General features: G+C 39.7%; 1 protein-coding gene across 4 annotated transcripts in view; it reads right to left on the bottom strand.

The window, feature by feature from the left end:
* Nucleotides 1-15,677, bottom strand: part of rictor (rapamycin-insensitive companion of Tor) — a 223,535-nt gene that overhangs the window by 105,976 nt on the left and 101,882 nt on the right. For all 4 annotated transcript variants that reach the window (XM_071696194.1, XM_071696196.1, XM_071696195.1 and 1 more), the window contains 5 exons: nucleotides 15,389-15,597; nucleotides 13,700-13,789; nucleotides 10,357-10,558; nucleotides 7,616-7,785; nucleotides 434-638 (listed from right to left, as the gene is read on the bottom strand). In XM_071696194.1, the coding sequence (XP_071552295.1) occupies nucleotides 434-638; nucleotides 7,616-7,785; nucleotides 10,357-10,558; nucleotides 13,700-13,789; nucleotides 15,389-15,597 (876 nt within the window). The remainder of the gene's footprint in view (nucleotides 1-433; nucleotides 639-7,615; nucleotides 7,786-10,356; nucleotides 10,559-13,699; nucleotides 13,790-15,388; nucleotides 15,598-15,677) is intronic.

Below are 15,677 nucleotides of genomic sequence, written 5' to 3'. Positions count from 1 at the left end.
ATAATTTTTACAATAAGCAACATTGAATAAATCATTAACTTATGACATTTATGACAGATTTACCCATAACTTCACTTTAAGGATATTCAGTGACTCAAAAAATATTTTTCATACATATTGTCATATTGTAAGAATTCACAATTTCATTATCACAAAAATGCCATGTAATAAATGCAAGAATATATTCAGTTTTAATATGAAGCACATACATTAAATACAACCACAACATAAATTAGCTAACTGTCTTCTATCTGATTAAAAATATTCCTGTAACAGTAAACATAGCAGGTTACAATGAAAGGGGAACAAATTCCTTAAAAAAAATACTGGGTGAGCTGGTAACTCTCATCAAATTAATCATGTAAAATCTAATCTGACACAAAAGCAATATCACTATAAGGTTTCTAAATTATGCATGAAATAACTTCCTCACCTGTACCATATTTTTCACAGCATCGTGTTGCATAAGAATGGAGAAACCTTCCTTGTGTTGTGTAAGAGATCCATAGAGATGTGGCAAAAGGAAAACATCATGGACAACATGCTTGCTACCTGTACGTCGTCCATAAGCACCATCTTCTCCTCGTTGGTGTTGAGTCACTGAGTCCGCAATGGCTGTCTGCATCAGCCTCACATATCTGAAAATACATAAAGATTTTCTTTGGAGGTAAAGAGTGTAAATGAGTTCATGGTTTATATAATTTAGAGTGAACTGATAATGAGAGGTGGGTGATTGCCAGTGTTATTCTCCAGGAAAAGAGAGAATAGTTTTGTGGAAGTTATGATGGTAGGGAATAAATCTTTGTGCTACAGGATAGGAACACAAAGGTGGATGATGCAAGAAATGAAGGTATAATTGAAGGGCATGGAGTCCATGGTGTACATAAAAACAGGGAAGACCAAGTTACGCCAGTTGCTAAAACAGGAAATGAGATCAGAATTACATTAAGAAAAGGGAGGTGGAAAGATGGAGTGAAAAAGATTTTGTGTGATCGGGGCCTGAACATGCAGGAGGGTGAAAGGAGGGCAAGGAATAGAGTGAATTGGATCGATGTGGTATACCGGGGTTGACGTGCTGTCAGTGGATTGAATCAGGGCATGTGAAGCGTCTGGGGTAAACCATGGAAAGCTGTGTAGGTATGTATATTTGCGTGTGTGAACGTATGTATATACATGTGTATGGGGGTGGGTTGGGCCATTTCTTTCATCTGTTTCCTTGCGCTACCCCGCAAACGCGGGAGACAGCGACCAAAAAAAAAAAAAAAAAAAAAGAAAAAAGAAAAGGGAGGGTAATGATTGAGAAGGTGAAGGCATGTAAAGAGCATCAGATTCAGGAAGAGCAGTGTGGTTTCAGAAGTGGTAGAGGATATGTGGATCAGGTGTTTCCTTTAAAGAATGTATTTGAGAAATACTTAGAAAAACAGATGGATTTGTATGTAGCAACTATGGCTCTGAAGAGGGAATATGATAGGGTTAATAGAAAAGCTTTGTGGAAGATTTTTAGAGTATATGGTGTGGGAGGTAAGTTGCTAGAAGCAAATAAAAGTTTTTACCAAGGATGTAAGGTATGTGTACGAGTAGGAAGAGAGAAGTGATTGATTCCCAAAGAATATCAGTTTGCGGCAGGAGTGTGTGATGTCCCAAGGTTGTTTAATTTATTTATGGATGGGGTGGTTAGGAAGGTAAATGCAAGAGTTTTGAAGAGAGGGGCGAGCATGCCGTCTGTTGGGGATGAGAGGGCCTGGGAAGAGGGTCAGTTGTTGTTCACCAATGATACAGCTCTTTTGGCTGATTCATGTGAGAAACTCCAGAAGTTGCTGACTGAGTTTGGAAAAGTGTGTGAAAGGAGAAAGTTGAGAGTAAATGTGAATGAAAGAAAGGTTATTAGGTTCAGTAGGGATGAGAGACAAGTTAACTGGGATGTAAGTTTGAATAGAGAAAAATTGGAGGAAGTGAAGTGTTTTCGATATCTGGGAGTGGACTTAGTAGTGGATGGAACCATGGAAGCCGAAGTGAGTCACAGGGTGGGAAAGGGGTTGAAGGTCCTGGAAGTGAAAAATAATGTGTAGAAGGAGAGAACATTATCTTGGAAAGCGAAAATGGGTATGTTTGAAGGAATAGTAGTTCCAACAACGTTATATGGCTGTGAGGTATGGGCTATAGATAGGGTTGTATGGAGGAGGGTGGATGTGTTGGAAATGAAATGTTTGAGGACAATATGTGGTGTGAGGTGGTTTGATCATGTAAGAAATGAAAGGGTAAGAGAGATGTGTGGAAATAAAAAGAGTGTGGTTGAGAGAGCAGAAGAGGGTGTGTGGAAATGGGTTGGACACATGGAAAGAATGAAAGAGGAAAGATTGACAAAGAAGATATATGTGTCAATGGGTGGAGGAAACTAGAGGTGGGAGATCAAAATGGAGATGGAAGGATGGAGTGAAAAAGATTTTGAGTGATTGGGGCCTCAATATACAGGAGGACAAAAGGCGTGCAAGGAATAGAGTGAATTGGAACGATATGGTATACCAGGGTTGATGTGCTGTCAGTGGACTAAACCAGGGCATGTGAAGCATCTCGGGTAAACCGTGGAAAGGTCTGTGGGGCCTGGATGTGGAAAGGGAGCTGTGGTTTCGATGCTTTACACGTGACAGTTAGAGACTGAGTGTAAGCGTATGTGGCTTTTTTTGTTTTTTCCTGGTGCTACCTCGCTGAAGGGGGATAATTCCTCTGTAGTGGGGTAGAGATGGGAATGGATGAAGGCAGCAAGTATGAATATATACATGTGTATATACATCTGTGTCCATGTATGTATATGAATGTATATGTTGGTATGTATATGTATGTATATGTGCATGTATGGGCATTTATGTATATATATATGTGTCTATATGAGTGGTTGGGCCATTCTTTGTCTGTTTCCTTGCACTACCTTGCTGTAGAAGGCTAATTTCTCTGTGGCTGGGTAGTAACAGGAATGGATGAAGGCAGCTATATATATAGTGAGGTAGCGCAAGGAAACAGACGAAAGAATGGCTCAACCTACCCACATACACATGTATATACATACAAGTCCACACACGCACATATACATACCTATGCATTTCAACGTATACATATATATACATACACAGACATATACATATATACACATGTACATATCCATACATGCTGCCTTCATCCATTCTTGCTGCCACCCCGCCACACATGAAATGGCACCCCTCTCCCCCCGCCTGCACATGAGGTAGCACTAGAAAAAGACAACAAAGTCCACATTCATTCATAGTCAATCTCTAGCTGTCATGTGTAATGCACCGAAACCACAGCTCCATTTTCACAACCATCCCCCACAAAACCTTTCATGCTTTACCCCAGATGCTTCCCATACCCTGGTTCAATACATTGACAGCACGTCAACCCTGGTATACCACATCGTTCTAATTAACTATTCCTTGCATTCCTTTCATCCTCTTGTAAGTTTAGGCCCTGATCGCTCAAAATCTTTTTCACTCCATCCTTCCACCTCCAATTTGGTCTCCCACTTCTCCTCGTTCCCTCCACCTCTGACACATATATCCTCTTTGTCATTCTTTCCTCACTCATTCTTTTCATGTGACCAAACTATTTCAATATACCATCTTCTGCTCTCTCAACCACACTCTTTTTATTACCCTATCATTGCTTACTTGATCAAACCACCTCACACCACAAATTGTCCTCAAATACCTCATTTCCAACACATCCACCCTCCTCTGCACAACCCTATCTATAGCCCATGCCTCACAGCCATATAACATTGTTGGAACCACTCCTGAAACCACACTGCTCTTCCCCAATCTGATGTTCTGTACATGCCTTTACCCTCTCAATCAATACCCTCCCATATAATTTCCCAGGAATACTCAACAAACTTATACCTCTGTAATATGAACACTCACCTTTATCCCCTTTGCCTTTGTATAATGGCACTATGTATGCATTCCACCAATCCTCAGGCACTTCACCATGAACCATACATACATTGAACATCCTTACCATATCCTTACCATGATGGAAAATAAGTGTCCAATAGTAGACAGCATTCTTTTAAAAGTGCCACATCTTAATCATGTTCATTAACATTTATATGATTTTCAAATGCTATAATGATATATCCCTGGGGATAGTGAAGAAAGAATACTTCCCACGCATTCCCACATGTCGAAGAAGGCGACTAAAGAGGATGGAAGCGGGGTACTAGAAACCCTCCCCTCCTTGTATTTCAACTCTCTAAAAGGGGAAACAGAAGAAGAAGTCATGCAGGGAGTGCTCATCCTCCTCGAAGGCTCAGATTGGGGTGTCTAAATGTGTGTGGATGTTACCAAGATGAGAAAAAAGGAGAGATAGGTAGAATGTTTGAGGAAAGGAACCAGGATGTTTTGGCTCTGAGTGAAACAAAGCTCAAGGATAAAGGGGAAGAGTGGTTTGGGAATGTTTTGGGAGTAAAGTCAGGGGTTGGTAAAAGGACAAGAGCAAAGGAAGGAGTAGCACTACTCCTGAAGCAGAAGTTGTGGAAGTATGTGATAGAATGTAAGAAAGTAAACTCTAGATTGATATGAACTAAAAGTGAAAGTGGATGGAGAGAGATGGGTGATTATTGGTGCCTATGCACCTGGTCATGAGAAGAAAGATCATTAGAGGCAAGTGTTTTGGGAGCAGCTGAGTGAGTGTGTTAGCAGTTCTGATGCACGAGACCGGGTTATAGCGATGGGTGATTTGAATGCAAAGGTGAGTAATGTGACATTTGAGGGTATAATTGGTGTACATGGGGTGTTCAGTGTTGTAAATGTAAATGGTGAAGAACTTGTAGATTTGTGTGCTCAAAAAGGACTGGTGATTGGGAATACGTGGTTTAAAAAGAGATATATATATAAGTATACGAATGTAAGTAGGAGAGATGGCCAAAGAGCATTATTACATTACGTGTTAATTGATAGGCGAGTGAAAGACTTTTGGATGTAAATATGCTGAGAGGGGCAACTGGAGGGATGTCTGATCATTATCTTGTGGAGTGAAGGTGAAGATTTGTAGAGGTTTTCAGAAAAGTAGAGAGGGTGTTGGGTGAAGAGAGTTGTGAGAGTAAGTGAGCTCAGAAAAGAGACTTGTGTAAGGAAGTACCAGGAGAGATTGAGTGTAGAATGGAAGAAGGTGAGAGCAGATGACATAAGGAGAGTGGGGGAGGAGTGATATGTATTTAAGGAAGCAGTGATGGCTTGCACAAAAAATGCCTGTGGCATGAGAAAGGTGGGAGGTGGGCAGATTAGAAAGGGTAGTGAGTGGTGGGATGAAGAAGTAAGATTGAGACAGGAGGTCAAGAGAAAGGTGCAAGAGGTGAAAAAGAGGGCAAATGAGAGTTGGGGTGAGAAAGTATCATTAAATTTTAGGGAGAATAAAAAGATGTTTTGGAAGGAGGATAATAAAGTGCATAAGACGAGAACAAATGGGAACATCGGTGAAGGGGTGAATGGGAGGTAATAACAGATAGTGGTGAAGTGAGGAGATGGAGTGAGTATTTTGAAGGTCTGTTGAATGTGTTTGATGATAGAGTGGCAGATATAGGGTGTTTTGGTCGAGGTGGTGTGCGAAGTGAGATGGTCAGGGAGAATGGTTTGGTAAACAGAGAGGAGGTAGTGAAAGCTTTGCGGAAGATGAAAGCCAGCAAGGCAGTGGTTTGGATGGTATTGCAGTTGAATCTATTAAAAAAGGGGGTGACTGTGTTGTTGACTGGTTGGTGTGGATATTCAATGTGTGTATGGTTCATGGTGAAGTGCCTGAGGATTGGCGGAATGCATGCATAGTGCCACTGTACAAAGGCAAAGGGGATAAAGGCGAGTGTTCAAATTACAGAGGTATAAGTTTGTTGAGTATTCCTGGGAAATTATACAGGAGGGTATTGATTGAGAGGGTAAAGGCATGAACAGAGCATCAGATTGGGGAAGAGCAGTGTGGTTTCAGAAGTGGAAGAGGATGTGGGGATCAGGTGTTTGCTTTGAAGAATGTATGTGAGAAATACTTAGAAAAACAGATGGATTTGTATGTAGCATTTATGGATCTGGAGAAGGCATATGATAGATTTGATAGGGATGCCCTGGAAGGTATTGGGAGTATATGGTGTGGGAGGTAAGTTGCTAGAAGCAGTGAAAAGTTTTTATCGAGGATGTAACGCATGTGTACAAGTAGGAAGAGGAAAGTAATTGGTTCGAATGTCGGTTTGTGGCAGGTTGTTTAATTTGTCTATGGATAGGGTTGTTAGGGAGGTGAATGCAAGAGTTTTAGAGAGAGGGGCAAGCATGCAGTCTGTTGTGGATGAGAGCACTTGGGAAGTGAGTCAGTTGTTGTTCGCTGATGATACAGTGCTGGTGGCTGATGTGGGTGAGAAACTGCAGAAGCTGGTGACTGAGTTTGGTAAAATGTGTGAAAGAAGGAAGCTGAGAGTAAATGTGAATAAGAGCAAGGTTATTAGGTTCAATAAGTTTGAGGGACAACTGGGAGGTAAGTTTGCATGGAGAAAAAATGGAGGAAGTGAAGTGTTTTAGATATCTGGGAGTGGATTTGGCAGCAGATGGAACCATGGAAGCAGAAGTGAATCATACTTGTTTGGGGAGTGTGTTTTATGATGGATGTATGTATCATGGGCTGCAGTTTAAGAATAAGATTAAAGATTGGTTGTTCTGCAATTGCTGGGTTATTTCAGTGTGTATGTGTTTTGTCAGTGTTAAATTTGCTGAAAGAAGGGGGGATCTGTGAGTAGACATTACTGAAGTTTGAGTCAGGGTTAAGCTCTTTAATTCTACTTGAGGATTGTTTAGTCACATTGTGGTTTGGGTGGGAAAGGTGTGCTACAGTTACAGGGAACTGAGTGCTAAGCTAGTTAAGGTAGGACTGTATTGTAAGGATCTTTGTTTCATTGTGAAGGTGTTTAGTGTTTGTGGTTGCTAAGCAGCCAGTGACTTCTGAAAGCACTATTTCATGTAGTCTGCAACTTATATATATTTGCTTTAGAGAGGTTAGAAGGCTTTGTTTAAAATGAAGCAGATGAATCATCTGTATAGGATGTTAAGAGATTCTTTTTCTTGTTCAGATTTGGTGCCAGTGTTCTGAGGGAATTTAGTTTGTGAGCTGCTTTTGTGTTGATGTTATTGGTGTAAGGAGTAAATGCCATGTGCATGGTTGGTGTTCTGCACTTTGAGAGAAAAAGTCTGTTTAGTTTAACCTGAAGGTGTGAGCTGGATTCACTTTTGTTAAGGGTTTAATGAGTGACTGAAAACTTCTATGGAGATGCAGACATTCTGTTCTGGATAAGTCATTGTTCAAATTGTGTAATGCATTGCTGAATGTTGGTGTTGCTATGTGGTGTCACAGAGCTGTGATGCAACGGTGAGGTTGTCAGCATATGAAAGGACCTTCATGTTGAGGTATCCCAGAAATATTGGGAGGTTATGTAGGGAAGAGAATGAAGAGAGTTGAAGAAGGAATTGCTCCTTAGGGAACTCCAATGTAGATTTTAATTGGTTAGAGATGAAGCCATTGTGAGTGACCCTGGCATATGTACATAATGGTGTTTCACAAAGTTGTAACTCACTTATAATTGTATGTTGTTGACCACTTATCCAGAAGGGTACTAATGAAATTGGCCTCATGATAAGCTCGGAAACCTCTAGGAGATGAGACCAATCTGGCCATGAGCAGTTGTCCTCGGTCACCCAGGTGCAAAACAGATGGTGGGGCACAAAGAATGGCATCAAGATACTCCTGTGGGTAAGATTTGTTTCCTTAACAATATTCATCATAAAGAAAAAAGAGTGAGATTATAAAAATTGGAATAATGATAGTCTGATGCATGAAGATTATGTTAAAAGAGGCTGAAAAACTTTGAAGGCAATGGAAACGGTAAATGTAGACAGAGAAATGGGAAGAATGAAACATGGTATCACTGAGGTGGTAATAGTCTATACATGTGAAAACCCATGGCAATATAATGAGTCTTCTTTCAGAAGTACTTGCTGCACGTAAACCCCGGTATACCACATCGATCCAATTCACTCTATTCCTTGCCCGCCTTTCACCCTCCTGCATGTTCAGGCCCCGATCACACAAAATCTTTTTCACTCCATCTTTCCACCTCCAATTTGGTCTCCCACTTCTCCTCGTTCCCTCCACCTCCGACACATATATCCTCTTGGTCACTCTTTCCTCACTCATTCTCTCCATGTGCCCAAACCATTTCAAAACACCCTCTTCTGTTCTCTCAACCACGCTCTTTTTATTTCCACACATCTCTCTTACCCTTACATTACTTACTCGATCAAACCACCTCACACCACACATTGTCCTCAAACATCTCATTTCCAGCACATCCACCCTCCTGCGCACAACTCTATCCATAGCCTATGCCTCGCAACCATACAACATTGTTGGAACCACTATTCCTTCAAACATACCCATTTTTGCTTTCCGAGATAATGTTCTCGACTTCCACACATTCTTCAAGGCTCCCAGGATTTTCGCCTCCCCCACCCTATGATTCACTTCTGCTTCCATGGTTCCATCCGCTGCCAGATCCACTCCCAGATATCTAAAACACTTTACTTCCTCCAGTTTTTCTCCATTCAAACTTACCTCCAAATTGACTTGACCCTCAACCCTACTGGACCTAATAACCTTGCTCTTATTCACATTTACTCTTAACTTTCTTCTTTCACACACTTTACCAAACTCAGTCACCAGTTTCTGCAGTTTCTCACATGATTCAGCCACCAGCGCTGTGTCATCAGCGAACAACAACTGACTCACTTCCCAAGTTCTCTCATCCACAACAGACTTCATACTTGCCCCTCTTTCCAAAACTCTTGCATTCACCTCCCTAACAACCCCATCCATAAACAAATTAAACAACCATGGAGACATCACACACCCCTGCCGCAAACCTACATTCACTGAGAACCAATCACTTTTCTCTCTTCCTACACGTACACATGCCTTACATCCTCGATAAAAACTTTTCACTGCTTCTAACAACTTTCCTCCCACCCCATATATTCTTAATACCTTCCACAGAGCATCTCTATCAACTCTATCATATGCCTTCTCCAGATCCATAAATGCTACAAACAAATCCATTTGCTTTTCTAAGTATTTCTCACATACATTCTTCAAAACAAACACCTGATCCACACATCCTCTACCACTTCTGAAACCACACTGCTCTTCCCCAATATATATATATATATATATATATATATATATATATATATATATATATATATATATATATATGTGTGTGTGTGGAGAGAATGCCAGCAATCGACACGTGAGTGAGGCAGAAAGAAAAGACAGTACTTGAGTCAGATGACTGCAACTCAACAACCACTGAAGTGATGACTTACATGGCCATCACTAACCTTCCTGATACCTAGGCAGGTAATATAAGTAATATACCTCACTGTTCTCTGTTCATTGGCTGCCACCCAATTATTACCTCCTTATATTTTTTTCTTTTATAGTTTTCTTGTCTACCATTCCAGCATGATATTATTCAGAAGAGAGCATTTGAGAGAAAAATCCCTACTTTGCTCCTTTTCTTATGTTCAGAAAGTGATCACACAGGAGGAGAGCATTTCCAGTCCGTGGCTACTGCCCTCATTAGTCTACTAATATAACCCCTTTCCACTCCAACAGGGATAAGCATTACTTACACGAGAGAAATTACATTTATGTCTTTAAATGAATTATACTTAAAATCTAGGAGAGTAACTATTTCAGCTGTGTCATGGACAAGGAATGATTCACAAAGGACAAGAATCCAGGCTGTGGAAATGAGCTATTTAAGAGGAGCATGTGGTATGATAGTATGACTAAATGGAATGAAGAAAGACATGAAAGGGTGTATCAGAGATGTGGTATGGCAGGGAATGCACAGGAAATGAATTGTGGAGTGGGTGAAACATAATACTTTGAAGTGGCTTGGGCATGTAAAAAAAATGTTAGATGAAGAGTTTCCAAGGATAGTGTATGATAGTGCAATTAAAGGGGTTGGTGTGAGAGGAATACCACCTGTAACATGGGGAAATAGAGTGGAAAAGTAATGAAGGGACAGGAATCATGGAAGAATGCATGGAATGGTGTACGCTAGGGAGGTATATAATGGCAGCGATAAATGGAGACTCTATTGCCATGGCATCAGAGATAGAAGGCAGATGGATTCCACCACTTACTACCTTTTCTCATACATTCATGTCCCATTTTATGCAACAATAAAAACAACAGTTTGTTCTTTTACACTGATTTTAACATCCCTCAAAGCCAAATACTGTATGTACTAACCTCATTATCACAAGCCTCCTCCAGCACATCCAATGCAGCTAGGGACACCAAATGGCTCTCATCATAAAGCTGGGTTACCAGTAGTTCTACTCCCCACCGAGCAAAGTTATCAGCACCCACTCGAACTAATGCTCGAAGAAGATGAGTAGCATATACACGAGCTGATTCTTGGCAGCCCGTTAAAATCTTAGTCAAAATAGCTCTGCAAGTGGGGTAAAATCTCATTAAATCTAATTCCATTAATGCAACAGATGAGACAAAGTTTCATCTCATCAAAATGTTCACTTTAAAGCAAGGGTTCTTAACCAGGGGGAATCCTATGGTTTCAAAGGGGGGGGGGGGGACTGTGGGACCACAGACTAGCAGGCTCAAACTGTTGGAATATATTGATTTTTCTATAAACTATAATTCTACAGATTGTACATAATCTATAGGACATCACATTTTATTGAATTTCACAGGCTAAATCAAAAATAGAAATAAACATTTCACTTATCTATCTATGAAAATATCTGATTTATAATCTTTTCTTTTCTTGTTTTTTATTTACATATTATTTGGAATGACATTCTGAGCAAGGTTACAGTTATTTGGAAACACATAGGGGGTACAGAGTTCCAAAGTTCCAAGGTATAGGAAAAGAAACAAGTTATAATAATGGTCCACCCTTGAGTTTGCCAATGACCACACAATAATCATGAGATGCAGCAGCCTGCCAAGCATTACTCAGTTTATCTATTGGTGGGAGTAAACTAGGAGCCAGGTTTTGGGATGAAAAACCAAAGAAATACTTAAAAAGAGGGATGGTGAACCAACATTGCAACAATAGGCAAATGGGTCAAATTGTAAGGTTAGCCGAGGTTATTTAAGTTGGACTGCTTTTGACTTCAGATGTTTGAGCAGAACTCCATATAAGGACAGATCAAGCCTTAGTGTAAATGTAGAAACTGCTCATAAGGAAAGAATTTCAACATAAACATGACTCCCAGTTACTTAATAGGAAGACTTAGCTATTTGCCTAAAGTGATGTTTCCAAGATAGGTTAGATGTTACAATGATAACAAGTATGTTGACTGTTAAGTGGTGGAATTCCAAATCCATCAAGACACAGAGAAGTTGTAAGGGATTTTCCAAGAGAGAGAGATGGGCAAAAAAAGTGGGTTTTGGAGGCATTAAACTTAACCAGGTTTCATCTGTTCCAATGAGATATCCAGATTGTATGGGATTTTTCAAGGGGAAGATGGGCAAAAAGTGGCTTTTGGAGACATTAAACTTAATCAGGTTTCATCTACTCCAATAAGATATCCTGTCTCAGTCTAAGTTTATAGAGGAAGTTGTAATGAGATGAGATGAAGAAAGAGTGAGAGAGGATAAAGCAATTTTGCAGGATATGGAGAAATGCTGTGCCGAGTCATCAGCACATGAATGCATTTGATTATTTGTTGAAAAAAGGAAATCATTTATAAAAAGGAGGAAAAATGTAAGAGACGAAAGAACCTTCAAAGACAACAATACTGACATGGAGAGGGGATGAAGCTGATCCATCAACAATTACTGAGATAGAATGACTAGAAAGGAAGCTAGATATGAAGAAACATTCTTCAAAGTGAGAATGAAACCAAAAGAGGGGAGCATGAGGACCAGACCCTGATGCTACATCCTATCAAAAGTTTGGATATATCAAGGGCAACTATACAGGATTTTCCAATATATTTCAGTGATAAGATTTTAATAAGACTGGAAAAGATACCAGAGGATCCAACCTTATAGAAGCCTTATTGATGGTCAGATACATAACTGAGATTCAATATGACTGAGAATGTGAGAGTTGAGGAAGAATTACAAACTTTTGGAAAAGCAGAAGTCAAAGGGACAAAACTACATTTAGAGGGGTTAGAATGGTCACCTTTCTTCAGCATGGGATGTACCAATGAATGTTACCAAGAAGGAAGAGTTTTGGTTTTAAACAGAAATAACACAGACAAACATGCACAGGTAAAAGTCTGGAAGCATATTCTTTCAGTACACTGGGCTGGACACCATCTGGTCTTGCCTTCATTGTGTCCTGAGATAGAAGTGCTAGTCTTGCCTTAATTGTATCCTGAGATAGAAGTGCTTTTCAGACAGTATGAGGCATAGGATTAGTAAGAGAAGCATGAGAAGGTGAAGGAATACTAAAATCATCCAAGGAAGAATTTGGAAAAAAATTGAGTTGCCTTGTCAATGGGAGAGATAGCTACAGAACCATTAGAATGAAAAAGTGAAGGAAAGGTAACATGACATAAGTTGTTCGTGATGAAGTTACCCATAGATCAGAAAGACCTATCAGTGTAGGAAGAGGCTAGGTTGTCACACTTCCATCAGATAAAAGAAAGCTTTACCTTGAGGATAATATACTTGCAATGATAATGAACGGTATTAAATGCTGAATGGGAGATGGACGAGGGAGAGTTTTTCCAAGCCTGATATGCCAAATCCCTTCCCTGAATGATCTCTGAACAGAAAAAACTGAACTATGGATTGGAAGAATAGGTTGCTTTGGAGAAGGAGGAGATATAATGCCTCCATTCCTGAAATAATAACCTCTGCTCTATCTTTGATAAAAAAAAAAAAAGAAGCATCACCACAGAAGAGACAATATCATTTACCCAAGGAAAGTAACACAAACACAACAAAGAAAAAATTGCAAGTTATTCCAATTGGGGATAAAACTAACTACAGTGCTGAGGTACTGAGGTAAATAACATCCAGAGTACTAGAAGAGTGGTCAAACCAGTCAGAAATATGGGTAGGCTGGGTGATAATTTGCTCTAGATCAGTAAGAACTGAGAATGCAAATGTTTCTGTCCCCCATCACCCATGTGGGAGGAGTTCAACAATTCCCTATGGTGCATTTTGAAATCTCTTGGGCAGGGGATCTTTGCCTGTGGGCGGGAGGATATGATATCCTCACAGCAGTATTTCACATAGTGATTCCTGTGGGCAGGAGGATATGACATCCTCACACCAGTATTTCACATAGTGAAAGAAAATTTAAAATTTGTAGAATTAGGAAAGCAGTTAGATTATTATCATTTTATGGTTACATAACCCCTCTCTGGGGACAACAGACAAATCAGCAGTAGAGAAAGGATGAACTTCTACAGAGTAACAAGTTTTTTAATGAGAATATATTCCAATAATACAACCTCCCAGAAGGTGACTTTTCACTTGTGGCATAACTATAAGCAAGCAGAGTATGGTAATGCTACAGATTAGAACATAATAATATAAACAAGCTATCAAGCTATCACCAATCATAATGGTACCTACTTCAAATGCATGGTGTAGGTGGGAAACTCACCTGTTAAGTCCATTTATGGAGTAATCTAAGCAGGTAGACACAAGTTTAGCATACATGTCACTCATGGACACACTCACCAACTCCTGTAACCTGCAAAAAAACACTATTGTTTTCTCATTGATAACTTGAATATGAGTGTCAACTTCTTAAAAAATAAATTCATTTATCAACTATCTTCAACCACATTCCCATTTACCAAAGGTGGATCAGAAGCAAAAGCACTGGTTGGCAAATGAGCAGAGATGCCCAATTCTATGGGACATACCTGATACCTGCAAAATAAAACTGCACAGTTTAAAATGGGAAAGACACTTGTGTGAGGAAGTACCAGGAGAGACTGAGTACAGAATGGAAAAAGGTGAGAACTAAAGAGGTAAGGGGAGTGAGGGAGGAATGGGATGTATTTAGGGAAGCAGTGAAGGCTTGCGCAAAAGATGCTTGTGGCATGAGAAGCGTGGGACATAAAACATAAGTTTTGATCCATGGATTATTGTTTCTATGTATTGGGACAATGTAAGTCTACTGAAATACTGGAACTTGGCCAAATAGGATGGCAGAATAAAACTCCAACATACTGGAAGTTAGACTAACTAATATAATGCTCATTTGTTCCTCAAATAAAGTCACAAAAACCTTATTAATCATGAGTTGATTTGAATACAAAAAAAGCACACTAGCTGCTGTAACAGTGACCATAAAAAAATATACTCCAACCTAAATGTGAAAGTAGGTTGTGCATTACTGAAATAAGAAAGATGTCTCTCATATCTATCCATCCATATCTCTGATGCCCATTTCATTCAGTAACTCCTAAAGGGGACTGGCCTCTGCAAAAACTCCATAACTGGTGAACTTCAGTGCCTCTTCTTTAGCTTTTAGAGCCTCACCCATATCAGACCACTAGCAGAGGGCAGTGTTTGCAGAGGCTACTACTGACTAATTCTATCTAATGTTCCAACTTTCTAATCCTACCTACTGCTCCCATCCAATGTTCCTACCCACTACTTCTAACCAATCTTTCTACCTAATGCTCCTGTCTAATGTTCCTATGAACTACTTCCATCTATTCTTATCATTTTGCTAAGAGGCAGGGCTGGTGAATACTAGTCACTGCAGGAAAATCTAGATTTATAAAGAATGAGTTGTGTGAGGAAAGCGTTGTGAAGTGTTATAAGTGACAAGGAAAGATCGTATGTTTATGGACAGAATGGAAACTTATTTCTTACTTAAGTGAATCAATGCAAGGATTAAAACATGAATGGAAACTTAAATCTTGCTCGGGTGAATCAAAACTTAAAATCTTACTTGGGTGAATCAATTTCGTACAAAATAAAATTCAAGTCTAAAAGCACTGCAGACATATCAGAACATGAGCAATTCCCATTACCCATGTGGTTTTATGACATATTCTCCTCCTTAAATTGATAAACATAATACTATCTTTTGATCAGCCCCAAGTGGTCTACTAATGGTTCATTTAGCTAACTGCTGAGAGGGTAATGATATCCTCCTGCTGTGTGAAGAAAATAGTTCACTGCACATAAGCTAAAATTATGTGTGAGCTGAGAAGCTATGTTCTCCTGATCCAGTCCATGTTAATGAGAAGAGAGTAGGTAAAAGAACATGGTTAAACAGAAAGAGAATTTTCCCTATTTCACCAGGATATCAAAACTTGGCATAATTACTCACTGTTCAAAGATCCCAGCTTTCAGAAGCATATCATATCCACGCTGTGAGTGAGACAGCCTACCCAGAGCAAGAAAGTAATACTGTGCAGTGGTAGTGTTCAGGCGAGACGGTGACAAAGCTGCATCATGTGATGGACGCTCACACACAACATACGACAGGTTCATACTCAAGTCCACTAACAATTCTTCTAAATGTTTACTGCATTCATCCTGTGTATAAATATGAATTACCAAATATACTATATATTTCATGTCAAAATATCTTTTTACATAAAGGACACTTACAAAAC

Source organism: Panulirus ornatus, chromosome 59 (genome assembly GCF_036320965.1).
Source record: "Panulirus ornatus isolate Po-2019 chromosome 59, ASM3632096v1, whole genome shotgun sequence".
Taxonomy (NCBI): Eukaryota; Metazoa; Arthropoda; class Malacostraca; order Decapoda; family Palinuridae; genus Panulirus; species Panulirus ornatus.
The sequence above is the reverse complement of the archived record's forward strand: the minus strand, read 5'-3'. Positions and strand labels throughout refer to the sequence as shown.